The sequence below is a fragment of the Seriola lalandi genome, unplaced genomic scaffold (genome assembly GCF_002814215.2).
Source record: "Seriola lalandi dorsalis isolate HSWRI2012SDOR001 ecotype SW California unplaced genomic scaffold, Sedor1 jcf7180002054888, whole genome shotgun sequence".
NCBI classification, from domain to species: Eukaryota; Metazoa; Chordata; class Actinopteri; order Carangiformes; family Carangidae; genus Seriola; species Seriola lalandi.
In genome coordinates this window covers 10,722-24,129 of record NW_019525440.1, presented here as the reverse complement: position 1 = coordinate 24,129, position 13,408 = coordinate 10,722, and the positions used below count along the sequence as shown (strand labels likewise).

Genomic DNA, 13,408 nt, shown 5'->3' with positions numbered 1-13,408 from the left:
AAAAACTCCTCAAACTCCTCCCTTGAATCTCCTGCAGCGCGACTCCTCTCAGACTTTTCTAACCTGCTGTCCAAACCTGCCGTGTGATTTAAACCGAAACACAACACAACCTCCTGGTTCAACCAACATATATAAGACACGTGGAGTTCATAGAAACAGAAAGACAAACAGCAGCGATAACGTTTAGGAGGACTCGAACATCTTCTTCCTGTCGGCCTTGTCCTCAATGTTCTTACGCCAGTCGCCCACTGCTTCTGTAGGCTGCGGAGGAGACGAGGCAAATCAGTCAAAAGGAGACGCATATGTGACAGGAGATCCTCACCGGTCGTTAAAGCTTCAGATTAGGTTTTATTTTCACTTTTCATTCCACACGGACGACGTGTTAAATAAGATTTTCTAATTTGTAACAAGATAAAAAATAAAAAATACAAATATTTAACGAGCTGATTCCAGCATTTTGGATTCAAACCGACCAACAGAATAAATACACAGATAAAAGATTCATAATTAAACTCCTGGTATTGTGGAAACAGCATTTAAACCTCTGTATACATCTACAGACCTTACATACATTACATCATCATCAGGGTCTCCCTCAGTGGGCGGAGTTTGCTCGGTTGGTGTGAGATATTTGTGATTTTGGACCTTATTTATATTATTTTATCATCTTCTGAGGAAAACCATGAGATTCGGTTGAAAGCTATGAAGTGGACCTTGAGGTTATGATAATGGTAAAAGTTATGTAACACCAAAAAACTACAATTATACAGATTTAACTATCAGTATATTGAATAGGGTATAAATGTCTGATTTAAATACTTTAATAACAAACAGTCTGACACTTTACGTTTGCAGTAAACCTACAGTAAGTCTTGCAAAAATATTTTTCCCACTATTTACTCTCTACCCATATTAATAATGAAATAATAATGAAAGGTGCCTATAAATAAAATGTATTATTATTATTGATATTGAACTGACGTTCTTTCTTTCTGACTTTAGTCAAACAGTTTTGAAGGAAATCGAATGTGTTGTTTTAATGTTATGATTTGAATATATAAGTGGCTATAATGTTATAAATCTGCTAAATTAATGTAATTTAATTGCTCTATAGAGAAGTGGTTCTCAAACTGTTTCACATCAAGGACCATCAACTGACACATTAGACCACGGGCTCCCGTTTAATTCGATTTTTGCTTTTCTTACAGTAAATGTTGAAACCGTGACCAAAATATTCAACATTCTGTCATTGTGTTACTTATACATTGAATTATAGTGAAAATAAATGATTCCTCTTTTTGCTGGGGACCTGCAGGAACCCCCTCAAGGACCCCTGGGGGTCACCGGACCCCACTTTGAGAACCACAGCTAAATTGGAACTACTCTTGAAAGACCTCGGTGGACGACATTAAACAACATCGACAGTATTTGCAGATGCAAAATGTAAACCCTAATAACGAACCAGAGATCATGACTTGTGTCTGTGTTTACAAAGAAAAGCACAGGGACAGAATTCGACCCCGACATCTCTCGTCTTATAAGGACACAACCAGAAGCTACAAGCTAAAAATATGTAGGTAAAAACAGCGGGACACTCACCTCCTCCTTGACCTCCTTCTTCACCTGCTTCAGGTTGGACCTCAGGTCCATGGTCACCTTGTGTTTGGAGCCCAGCAGCGCCTGCAGCATGGAGTCGGCAGACATACGGACCTTCTTCAGGGCGGGTTTCTTCACGCCGATCAGGTCCACCACTTTGATCTTCAGGTCCTCGATCTGTGACAGGGAGAGGGTTTTAGTTTTAGTCCGCTGTCCCTCAGAAAGCTGCCGGTGTTGTGATGACATCAGAGGACAGTTACCTCTTTGTTGGCCTTCTGCACTTTGGACTCGGCGTCGTACCTCTCCTCATCGATCTTGTCGATGGCGGCTTGGAGCTTCTTGCAGAATTCCTGTCGACACAAACACAAACGCAGCTCTCATGTTACATAAACAGTACGTACCTCCAATAACCTCCAACTGAAATATGAAGAACTATGTTTATAACATTAATTTTGCCCCTATCGCCAAACCTATGTGGCTTCATACACAGGGCAATTTACAACAATGCTAACGATGCTAATCAGTGCTCCGGACAACCTCTGTCTGTGGTTAGCTAAGATACCAGTAACTTGTTAGCTAACTAGTTTCCTTTGTCCAACAGGTTAATTCTTCATATACAGTTTCTTACATTAGCATTTAGCGAATGTGGTAGGTACAGTTAGCATAAGGGTTTTATAAGATAGTCGTAGTTAAATGCTAACAAAAACAACACTGCTATGTCACCTTTGTCAACTTTATCTACACAAAAATACATCACAAAATGTAAGCTAGCCAACCGCAAGCTAGCCAAAATGTGGCGGGAGCTTTGCAAAATGGCCGCCATTTAACTGCCTCTGAAAATAGTTTTTAGTTACTATATTCTTATTTTCTTCACATTCTTAAACATAAGACTGCTCTAGTCTGGATGCTAGGCTAGCAGTTTCCACCTGCTTCTAGTTTTTGCGCTACGCTAGGCTAAACGCACGTTGGACCTTCTCCTGTACTGAGTCTAGCTGATTCTGGGAAAACTAAATGTTTAACTATCCATTTACATTCTTTATTATTTAGTGTTGAAGTGATAAAATAAGTAATAAAAATATTTACTAACTAAATAAAAAAACTTTTACAGACTCAGAGGCTTTTTCTGAACCAATAACAGAGACTGATGCTCCTCTCACCATGAGGGCGGCCTGGTCTCCGCTCAGCTCTGGGGGGGGGCAGTGCTCGGCCATGTAGGCCTCCTTTGCCACAACATTATCCTTCTTCTCCTGCTCCAGCCAGCTCAGAGCGATCTGAAGGATCACACTCTGCAGGACGAAGAAACAAACAAACAAACAAACAGACGAACAAACAAACAGACAAACAAATAAACAAACAGACGAACGAACAAACAAACAAACAAACAAACAAACAAACAGATGAGTATCCACTCACAACACCGGGATGTTGTTGTTACTTTACAGAAGACAGGGTGTGATTTAAGATGCTGATTTAAATTTAAACTATTCAACATTTTTCTTACTGTCACGTGTTTTTGCTCTTTTCATGGGATTTCATGACAGTAATGAAAATACAGAATCATTCCAGGCTAATGCTTTAAAATGAGCCTTGAAAACCTTGAATTAGTCTCCAGGGCTGCACCTGTAACAGCAGTGTTCAGGTGCACAGACATTATCACGCGGCTGGTTTTACCTTGAGGTGATGCCTGCGGCTGGAAGTCATCTTTTTCCTGTTTGGGAGGAAGTTGTTTCACAAATCTCAAAATCCGTCTCCAAGAAGAAGATTTAACATGTTTTCAAAGAAGTTTTGCTTATTTAAGGAAGAATTGTGAATTATGAGCGTGTGATTTCTGTCTTAACTTCAGGATAATATTGTTTATTATTTGAGAAAAAATGTAAAAATATATTTGGAAAATGAGATTATGTGTTTGTGAAGAAGGGTGCAGTGTAAACCTGACGGATGTGATCATGTGATGATGCTGCTCAGACTTACTCAGACATCTTTGCGGTTGGTGCGGTTCACAACCTGCATGAAGAAACACACAAGAACACACACTGAGTCTATTTTGACCTCTCCTGAATGCCGTAGTCGCTCAGTATCGGGGTTCTCTGAGATCAGCATGTTCTGTCGCTCTGATGGAGACGGATGGACGAGAATTATTTGTGCCGTAACGTGATCTGAGGCCACAGCTGAAGAGCAGCGACGTCGACTGAACTAAACTGGGAAGCTCGGGATCGAGTGTCGCGCCTCCAAAAGTTTACGGCCGGATCGAATGAAGGGTTAATTTGAAAAATTCCACAGTGAAATATCATCAACTGAAGTTCGACCCGGATCTCTTTTAATTAATTCAAAAGGCAAAATATCAAGGTCCAAGTCTGAGGAGATGATTTCTCTTTGATCTTCTTGTTTACTCTTTAAAGAAAAACAAAAATGAAACTGTTCAACTTTAATTTTGTCAAGTTATTTTCAATTTTACATTGATTTGATTCAAATTTACCACCTTTAAAGTGTAAAATGAACAAATTTACATCCTGTGAATCTTAATTTAAACAAATAACAGCAAAGAAAATACTTCAAACAGATGGAAGTGAAATTTCCTGATCCTGTAAACGTAGTCAAATAAACTTATAGACTCATTAAACCATGAATAATATCAACAACCTAATATTCATATTAATCAAAAGCTTAATTAAGTATTCAAGTGTCATTAAGTTTGTCCATTATGTCACAGAAACAGTCAAAAAGCTTCAAACATGAACTTTTTCAACCTTTCTAAGTTTTAAAAGACTTCTGTGATTCAAATATAAAAAAAAAAGATATTTTGTCAAAGTGTTAATCAAAAGCAGAATCAGACATTTTAACAGCTGTTCAGATATCACGATGACAGTGACAGTTTTAAGACTTTCCCTCCACTTGCCAGGTTCACAATCAGCCTCTAACTCCGAGCTGCGAACATCTCCAGGACCATAAAACACAACAGAGCCGAGCTCAACGGGGATCGTAAATTCAGGGTCTGTCGAGGGTAAAAAGGTCAAATGTGGCCGACGAACATGTACAAAGCGAGTTCAGGATGTCACCACGGGTCAAACGTGCAGGGATCCTGTTTTCTACATGATGTGTAAAATAAAAGATGCTGCTCTCAGAGAGATAAAAAAAAAAAACACACAGAGGGAGAATAAAGAAAATTTCTCACCTATTAGAGAAGAGGAAGAAGAAGAGGACGCACGGGGTGGAAGAAAAGGAGACACTGCCAAAGCCACAGACAGTGAAAAATGAAATAGGGTATATATGGTGGGTTGCGATGCCTCAGCAAAATGCCCAGATCCTCTTTATGGAAATGGATTCCTGGGCAGACCAATGGGCCGGCGAGCTCCTGAAATACACCCGGCCCAGCCCCGCTCTGCAACCGCCCTCCCTGAGAGAAGACCCCCAGCTGATCTGGAGGCTTAAAAAATGCAGATTCACTGTATATGGGGGGGTTTTACTGGATATGAAGGAACCCAGGCCGAGGCTGATCTGAGACCAGCAGTCCCGACGTGTCTTTGAAATGAGCTTTTCTGTCTGATTTCCCCTTTAAAGCAGCTTTTATTCCGTTTTATTAAAGAAATATCATCAATTTAAGCTTTTTATCCACTGCACCGTCTCATTAAAGAGAAATATTCAGTTGTTTTGTGCTTAATTTGATTCGTTTTACACGTTTGAAGACAAAAAATAAAGCTCTGTGTTCTTAGTGTGAGTGCGACCCGCATGTGGTTTCAGTTACAGATTCACACGAGCTTCTTTTTATCAGGTCGTTAGAGATTCAAACACAAATCAGCTGTTTCAAGAATAGCAACATGTTTAGGCTAGTAGTTTCCCTCTGCTTCTAGTCTTTATGCTAAGCTAAGCTAACCACTGTCATCCCTCCCTCAGAAAGAAAGTAAATAAACATATTTTTTGCTATTTTTGTTATATCTAAATATCTAATTGTAAAAATCATATTATTATTGAATATTTATCTTCTTTTTTTAAGCATTTTATATCGACATTTTGCAGTTTTTCTTTTTTCCTTTCTTATTTTCCAAAATGTTGAACTTTTCACTAGTTTATAGTAAAAAGTGATATATATATATATATATATATCTGTATATATATATATCTGTGTATATATATGTGATATATTGTTTAAGTGTCAGTTTGATGTCGTGTGATTTGTGAAAAACAAAATGAAGAATGATTAAAACAAATGGATCCTTATTTGAAAACGTTTATTTCTAATGACTCATGAGAACCGGAACATGTTGCTCTAATGTTTCTGTGTCAGACGTTTTAACTGTTTGTTTCAGTTCAGTCTCTCGGGGCGACGGTATCACAAAAACAACCAAAAACAAAAAGACAAAAAAAAAAACAAACAAAAAAAAGTGTCTGAACTCTCGTCCCTGTGTCCCGCTGGGACTCAGAGACACATTCAGTCACTCAGACCTCGGACGGAGACGTCTCCCCTGCCGTCGTCCTCGCCGCTCCAGGAGGGATTTAGGAAGTCTCGAACATCTTCTTCCTGTCGGCTTTATCCTCGATGTTCTTACGCCAGTCGCCGACGGCCTCTGTGGGCTGGAGACACAAAGAGACCAAACATTAACGCAACCAGCGATACAAACAGGTATCTCTGTATCTTTGTATCTTTGTATCTCTGTATCTCTGTATCTCTGTATCTTTGTATCTTCGACCCATTTTTATCATTTACACCAGTAAAGTCATTGTTAACCCCATGATAATATTACAGGTTATTGTTTTTGCTCTGTTGTTGTTTTTCTTCGTGTTCACAGTTTGTTCTTTTGTTCTGGAGACAAATAAAGTTTTTAATTTAAGTTAATAATGTTTCATTTCCTCAGTTCTTTCATCCTGTGATTTGTCCTTAAAGTCGTATTTTCTTAAGACGAGTTTGAAAAACTACCAGCTTTGTTTTTCCTGATTCTGCTGCAGCAACACGATTTATTCTTTATTATTTCAAGATACAATGAAGATGGTTTCAAGTCTGAACAGGTTGAAGTATTAAGAGTTTAGAAAACAAGGCTTTTAGGACTTTCAGTCTGCTCTTCCAGCTGCAGCAGACGAGTGCGGTGAAAATCACTGGTTTCCTGGACAGTTACAAAGACATTCCAGCTGTGGACAACAGCTGGCCGTGTCAGGAAGTTTAAAGGATTTAGAAAAACACTGTTGTGATCTCAGGATTTACAGTGTCGTTTATTCTGCAGGAAGAAACAGAAAAGTACAGAAGCTGAATTCTGCACAAAAAAAGTGAGAAAATAAAGTTTATATCTGCTTATATTCCTGTAGTTATGACATCATCATGACAGTCACGGCCATGAGGCTTCAACCTGAAAACATCATTTATTAGAACTTTTCAGAATAATTTCTTTATTTCTTCTTTAATCTCAGTTTTACTTGTTTTAAATATTTTTATTCTGCTGCAGTTAATGACGTTTTTAACTTAATTACAGTTTATATTTGATTTCATACTTTGCTCCCTTGTGTGAAGCACTTTGGGTTTTGAGTGGTGATTATTAATTATTATTATCATTATTATTATAAAATATTAATGAACCATCTCAGTGATTTTATCATTCCTCATATTTGATCTATATTTTTATCTTTTTCTCACAGAATTGATCTTTAGATTTGAAAACAAAGTGCAACACACAGACAACACAGTGTGATGTCATATCGATCCCTGTGGCAGCACAGAACATCTGCTGGTGACCACAACTGACACTTTACAGATGTTTCTGTTCGATCACCAACAGCTGTGAGGAACATGATTTCTGTTGGATGGAAATATTAAACTGTAAGTAAAGTTCTAACGAGTGGACGCAGTAAAGATCTCAGCAGAACAGAAACCCGGAGCCGTTGAAGCTTCCCGCCTCTAAATGTTTGGGACGTGTTTCCTCACCTCCTCCTTGACCTCCTTCTTGACCTGCTTCAGGTTGGCCCTCAGGTCCATGGTCACCTTGTGTTTGCCGCCCAGCAGAGCCTGCAGCATGGCGTCAGCGGACATACGGACCTTCTTCAGGGCGGGTTTCTTCACTCCGGCCAGCTCCACCACCTTCAGCTTCAGGTCCTCGATCTGGAGGCAGAGAAACGCCACGACCCGTTAGTGAAACCGCCGAGTCCGCGGCTCATCTGACGACCAGCTGAAACCCGATCAGCTGATCGAACAATGTTCTTGATCTAAAGGGAATAAAACGGATCGATCCTCATGCGTCTCACCTCTTTGTTGGCCTTCTGCACTTTGGACTCGGCGTCGTACCTCGCCTCATCGACCTTGTCGATGGCCTGGTGGAGCTTCTTGCAAAATTCCTGTTGACAACAAACAAACAAACAAACAAACAAACAAACAACATGTGATAACGTGTTTAACACCTTCAGCTGTTACGTCATATGTGACTTTATCTTCAACTCCTCTACGTCAGAGGTGAAGATTGTATTTTTTACTCCACTACATTTATCTGAAATAAATATTTACTTGTTTATTCACTTATTTGATTTTTTTTAAATTTATCATGTGATTAACTTTAAGTCTGTAAAATATTTAAAATATATAAAGTATTAAATGCTGTTTACATGTTAATACATCAGTAACAATAATCCAGTGGCAGATATGACCTGCACATGTACACACAGTCTGATAGTGACACAACAACCTGTCTGACCTTTGCTCAGAATACACACAAACATATGTATTATTTTCTCTTTACGCATGTTCACTGTGAAAAGTACGTGCGATGTTTCTCACTCTGCAGTGTTGATGGACGGATAAATTGCGACCTGGTTTTACTGTGTTTACGAGTCCGACTTCATCATTCAGTTTTAGAACTTTTGGATCACATTTAAAGTGAGAGTTGGCATGAGGTGTCGCCTGAAAGCAGCATTAGAACGAAGATGTCGTCGCGGTCTCACCATGAGGGCGGCCTGGTCTCCGCTGAGGTCGGGGGCGGGGCAGTTCTCGGCCATGTAGGCCTGCTTCGCCGCCTCGATGTCCTTCTTCTCCTGCTCGATCAAGCCGGCGGCGATCTGCAGCATCAAACTCTGCAGGGAGATGAAAACGTTAATGTGTAAAAAAGATTTAATTGAACTCTTCACAATAACATTTCACTTTGAAAGAGGACTCACCTTCAGATGATGCCTGCGGCTGGATGTCATTTTCTTTCTTTGAGACACAAAGAATAAAAGAATAAAGTCATACTCAGGACTGATGGAGACGTTTCATCACACAATATCATATTATGTCTGTTGTTTTCTTAAAGGGAGTTTGACAGTCACTTACTGTATCAAAACCACTGATAGCACATATTTGATCAGATTAAACAAACGAGATATTATGAGTTAACGAGTGAGTTTTAGAGGCGCTGGTTTTGTCGTCTTCGGACAGAGCCAGGCGAGCTGTTTCCCCCGTTTTCATTCTTCATGCTAAGCTAAGCTAACCGGCAGCTCGCTGTGGCCTCACATGACATCGTGACGTCATGAAAGCAGCACTGACTTCTCATTTCACTTTACTCCAAAAAGCCAATAAGGTTTTTCCTCATGTTGAACTTTTGCTTTAAAACAAGCCCCAACAGCATCTCACTGACGGATGGTTTCCAGAGAGAAAATCTTTAAGAAAACCTTGTTAAAATAACACATCAACAATTAAAAGTGACTAATCTGACACTGAAAACACTCAACATTAACAGCCTACGTCATAATGTCACGATGTGAGGTGGGAAAACAAACTACAACCATTTGAAAAGTGGAGCCGGATTAATAAAAACGTATTTCACGTTACATGCGCCTGAGTTAACGTTTCTCCTCACACCTGCCGGCGACGCCTCCAGCTGCTGTCATCTGAGGCTAAAGGTCGACCTTTAAACTGACAGTCAGTCTCCGGGCCGCCGCGTTCGCATGTGTTCACATCAGTTTAGATTCAGACGCAGCATTTAGACCCCGAGCGAAACATCCCACCAACTACTGGACGTTTATTTTCGATTTATCCTGTGAAACAGAGCGAACTTCCATCAGACTCGGCTCTGCTTTAAGGGATCTGAACTCTTTCACCTGCTCTGTTTCCTGGCAACAATATTGATGGTTCGTTCAGTTTTCAAGGTTTTTCTTAATGTCAGACACTGAATTATCTCCCTCCACCTTAAGGAAAGTTGGTGAACAGTGTTTTTTTTTTTAAATAATAATAATATAAACATACACAAGAATGTCGACAATTAACCGAAGTAAAACTGAAACTACAGATTTAAACTGATTCAATTTGTTCCTCTGGAAACCAACGACTGCATAAATGCAAACTAACTGAATCTGAATTAAAATCACAGTTTCAGAACTCATTATTTTAACCCTTTAATTTAACCAGATTAAATAATTAAAGCTCCTGGTTTATAATCGTCTAAAACAAACATTAGCTTCTGCAGTGGCTAAAGCTACAAAACGGTTGTTTGGATGTTTTTTTCTGTCGGGACAGATTCGTGATTGCAACAGAAAATGTTGTATTTACCTCTGTGTCATTTCTGATCAGTCATCACTCAGCCTGGAATTAGAGACACCAGACGTTGCCACTATCTGAGGATCTACGCTGGTGTTTAAATAAACTGGAAATTATTAGAAGTTTATAGACGTGTGAAATAAAAGTCTGACACGTCTCTTTCATTTTAAGAACTGTCACACCTATTTTACAACAACCAGATCAAAGCAACAGTCAGGGTGAAGTCGGAGGAAAGCTCTACAGTTTGTCTCTCTGTTTCCAGCTCAGTGAAAAGAAGATGAGGATGAAGAAGACGATACTCACTCAGACATTTTGGCTGTTTGTGATCTTCACACCCTGTTCAGAGACAGAAAACACTCATCAGTCAAACCTGAGCAGACAGGTTACATAAAGCACACTGACCGTCCACAGCTCAACTCCACAAAGCTCGCGTCCTGCTGCCCCCACCGCGGCGTTATCAAGCAGCGGCCCTTTGACCCGCAGCAGGAAACACGATGCTTTTTACTATCATGGAAAACCACGCCAGCGATCACAAACCGGCTAATTTTGGACGGGCGGGGTCGGATGCTGGAGCTCAAACAGTTGCCTGAAGACATTGTGCCTGGAATTTAACGTCTTACAGCGAGCCAGAGATCTGAGCACGAACATGGCCTCCAGCAGGGCGACCAAATGTGTCACAAAGCACGCAGCGAGAGGCGTTAACAGCAAACCCGACATCCCGCAGGCATGCAAACCCCCGGCTGCCGCGGCCACAAGCTCCTCACGTCACAATATGAAGAATCACAAACTGTAAAACTTTCTGAAACTTTAATACGGAACAAAATCCACATTTAAAAGAACAAGTTTGTGGCAACATGAAGCGTTAAAGATTCTGGGTTCAGACGGATTTAAATCATCAGTGGGAACATTAACATCACTGTGTAAACTTAAACCAGAACTGCTCGTAAACACTTTGTGAAACTTTCTGAGTTTCAAACTGAAAACTCCCGCCAAACACTGAGCCACAACTAAATGTCCAACTGAAGCCGGAAAGACAAGAACAACAATATAACTGCAGAAAGTGAATAAGAGAATCACATTTTGTCATTTACAGCAAAGATCTGATGCAGTCGCTTTATTTTACGCGCAACTTATGAATAATTTCGAATAGGGATCGAAGGAAAGAACAATGTAATCTGGTGCTACTCAAAGGGAAAATAAAGTGTTAATTAATCATGTCTCTTAGTCAGTGAACAGCAGATCAGCTGAACATGCAAAACATGAAATTCACTCACAAACAATTCAACATGAATGAACAAACAAAAGTTTTAAATGACGAATATCTGAATGTTTTCTTTCACTGTAATTCCATTTTTGAAATAATTAGTCCTGAATTCAACTTTTTAATTATGAAATTACAGGTTTGTCATTTGATAATAATTTCTTAAATGTAAAGTAACATGTATATCCCATCTGGCAAAACTGACATGTATTTATTATTATTTTAAAAATCAAACTTCAAAATCTCAACAACACCACGAGAGCGTATTGAAACATCCGAAAGGTCGTGGGTTCGTGATGAGGTGATTTTCATTAAAAGACGAGCCGGATCCCGTCAAAATAAAAGAACAAAACCACAAATTAGCCTCAATTTCACCTTAAAAGTCCAAACTTCAACCTGAACATCCAACAGTTGTTTCACAGCTCAGCGTCCCGACAGTGTCCTTCAATGACTCCAGTGAGTCTCGGCTGCTGCTTTAACTGCTCCCCTGTTTCTACTCTAGACCTCTGAACGCAGCCTCAGAGGTCAGAGGTCACACCTGCAGCACCACCATCACAACACAGTTCAAAAGCACCTCTGCAGAATAAATTCCCACCTGCTAACCAGACCTCAGCGTATTGTTTCCTACCGGAGTGAGAGAAGCCGAGCTGCAGGAGAGACTCGCACCTACTGAACCTGACGAAGACGAGCGAGGAGGGGGGGGGAGACACTGCCAAGTCCCAAACACTAAAGATTAAACAGGGTATATAGAGTGTGAAGTGCTCGCTCAGCAGAAAAGTCAGCCCTCTTTATGGTAGCGGAGCCACTTCAGACCAATGGGCCGGCAGGCTCCAGAAATACCACCGCAACAACTCTCCGAGGAACATCGTAAATTTCTGCCGCAGGAAGTCACATCCTTGGACGGGACGGCGGTTCGGACGTAATCAGGTTCCCGCCCTCAGAGTTAAGTGAGGAGGGATGAAGCAATTGTGCCACAAGGAGTCGGCGACATGATTAATGCGCACTGACTCAGTGTCCTTTATACGAGCAGCTTATCGAGCCAGCCGTCTGAACCGTGTGTGAGGCCGTTAGTCGCACACACAAGGTGTCATTCAAAATAAAATTCAGCTCAGGTTTCTGTAAGACGAGGCCTCGGCAGCCGGAGTCAAACAAATCAAACGGGAGATTAAAAGTTGCAGTGGTTTCACTTCAGACGGAGGATTTATCGAGGCGAGGCGGCCGAAGCCTCGGATGAACCTTTCACACACGGTTTCTACGTGGAAGCATCACCCGCATCACTTCCTGTGGAAACATGTCGGGAGGTCGCGGCTCCTGCCAGAGAGCGGAGGAAAGGTTAGAGCGAGCAGAAACTATTTCAGTGGAGCTGCAGATCCTGGATCCCAGGCACAATTAACAACATGTTAATCACAACAACAAGTTTAAAGCTCCACATTTTCTTCTTCTTCTCTCTTTTATTCCAAGTGGTTTTTGTGTTTGTGGTTTTAAGAACCAAAAACCATCCGAGTGTTTCACATCTCCTCTCTCAGGCCAACAGGTCAGCAGCCAATCAGAGCGATCGATAGATAGATGGATAGATAGATAGATAGATAGATAGATAGATAGATAGATAGATAGATAGATAGATAGATAGATAGATAGATAGATAGATAGATAGATAGATAGATAGATAGATGATAGATAGATAGATAGATAGATAGATAGATATATATATAGATAGATAGATGGATAGATAGATAGATAGATAGATAGATAGATAGATAGATAGATAGATAGATAGATAGATGATAGATAGATGATAGATAGATAGATGATAGATAGATAGATAGATAGATGGATAGATAGATAGATGATAGATAGATAGATAGATAGATAGATAGATAGATAGATAGATAGATAGATAGATAGATAGATAGATAGATGGATGGATAGATGGATGGATAGATAGATAGATAGATAGATAGATGATAGATAGATAGATAGATAGATAGATAGATAGATAGATAGATAGATAGATAGATAGATAGATAGATAGATAGATAGATAGATAGATAGATAGATAGATAGGA

The 13,408-nt window shown here is 40.1% G+C and overlaps 3 protein-coding genes across 6 annotated transcripts in view; all 3 read right to left on the bottom strand.

Moving 5' to 3' along the window:
- Positions 1 to 5: 5 nt before the first annotated feature.
- LOC111671902 (troponin I, fast skeletal muscle-like) lies at positions 6 to 4,868 on the bottom strand. The gene is made up of 7 exons (XM_023429143.2): positions 4,769 to 4,868; positions 3,568 to 3,600; positions 3,268 to 3,304; positions 2,754 to 2,882; positions 1,857 to 1,946; positions 1,600 to 1,773; positions 6 to 261 (listed from the first exon to the last, which is right to left on the bottom strand). Exons 2-7 carry the CDS (start codon positions 3,573 to 3,575, stop codon positions 184 to 186), a joined length of 516 nt encoding a protein of 171 aa, XP_023284911.1. The 5' UTR covers positions 3,576 to 3,600; positions 4,769 to 4,868; the 3' UTR covers positions 6 to 183.
- Positions 4,869 to 5,805: 937 nt separating this feature from the next.
- On the bottom strand, positions 5,806 to 12,303 carry LOC111671897 (troponin I, fast skeletal muscle-like). Of its 4 annotated transcripts, none has more exons than XM_023429135.2 (7): positions 12,009 to 12,303; positions 10,385 to 10,417; positions 8,725 to 8,761; positions 8,512 to 8,640; positions 7,822 to 7,911; positions 7,505 to 7,678; positions 5,806 to 6,165 (listed from the first exon to the last, which is right to left on the bottom strand). In XM_023429135.2, exons 2-7 carry the CDS (start codon positions 10,390 to 10,392, stop codon positions 6,088 to 6,090), a joined length of 516 nt encoding a protein of 171 aa, XP_023284903.1. In that variant the 5' UTR covers positions 10,393 to 10,417; positions 12,009 to 12,303; the 3' UTR covers positions 5,806 to 6,087. The 4 variants fall into 4 exon arrangements, with proteins under 4 accessions (XP_023284903.1, XP_023284902.1, XP_023284901.1 ...); XM_023429134.2 differs by having other exon boundaries at positions 11,938 to 12,302; XM_023429133.2 differs by having other exon boundaries at positions 11,971 to 12,302.
- LOC147817791 (troponin I, fast skeletal muscle-like) overlaps positions 11,861 to 13,408 on the bottom strand; it is a 6,820-nt gene continuing 5,272 nt past the window's right edge. Inside the window, exon 7 of the mRNA XM_087180085.1 lies at positions 11,861 to 11,880. Within this exon, the coding sequence (XP_087036211.1) occupies positions 11,861 to 11,880 (20 nt within the window). The remainder of the gene's footprint in view (positions 11,881 to 13,408) is intronic.

Bases quoted from the DNA above. Each gene is read 5' to 3' on its own strand.
- LOC111671902 (XM_023429143.2), bottom strand. The intron at 1,947-2,753 runs GTGAGAGGAGCA...TTGTGTCGACAG, and splicing joins GAGACCAGGCCGCCCTCATG to GAATTCTGCAAGAAGCTCCA. The intron at 1,774-1,856 runs GTAACTGTCCTC...TCCCTGTCACAG, and splicing joins TGCAGAAGGCCAACAAAGAG to ATCGAGGACCTGAAGATCAA.
- LOC111671897 (XM_023429135.2), bottom strand. The intron at 8,641-8,724 runs GTGAGTCCTCTT...ATCTCCCTGCAG, and splicing joins GCCGCAGGCATCATCTGAAG to AGTTTGATGCTGCAGATCGC. The intron at 7,679-7,821 runs GTGAGACGCATG...CTCTGCCTCCAG, and splicing joins TGCAGAAGGCCAACAAAGAG to ATCGAGGACCTGAAGCTGAA.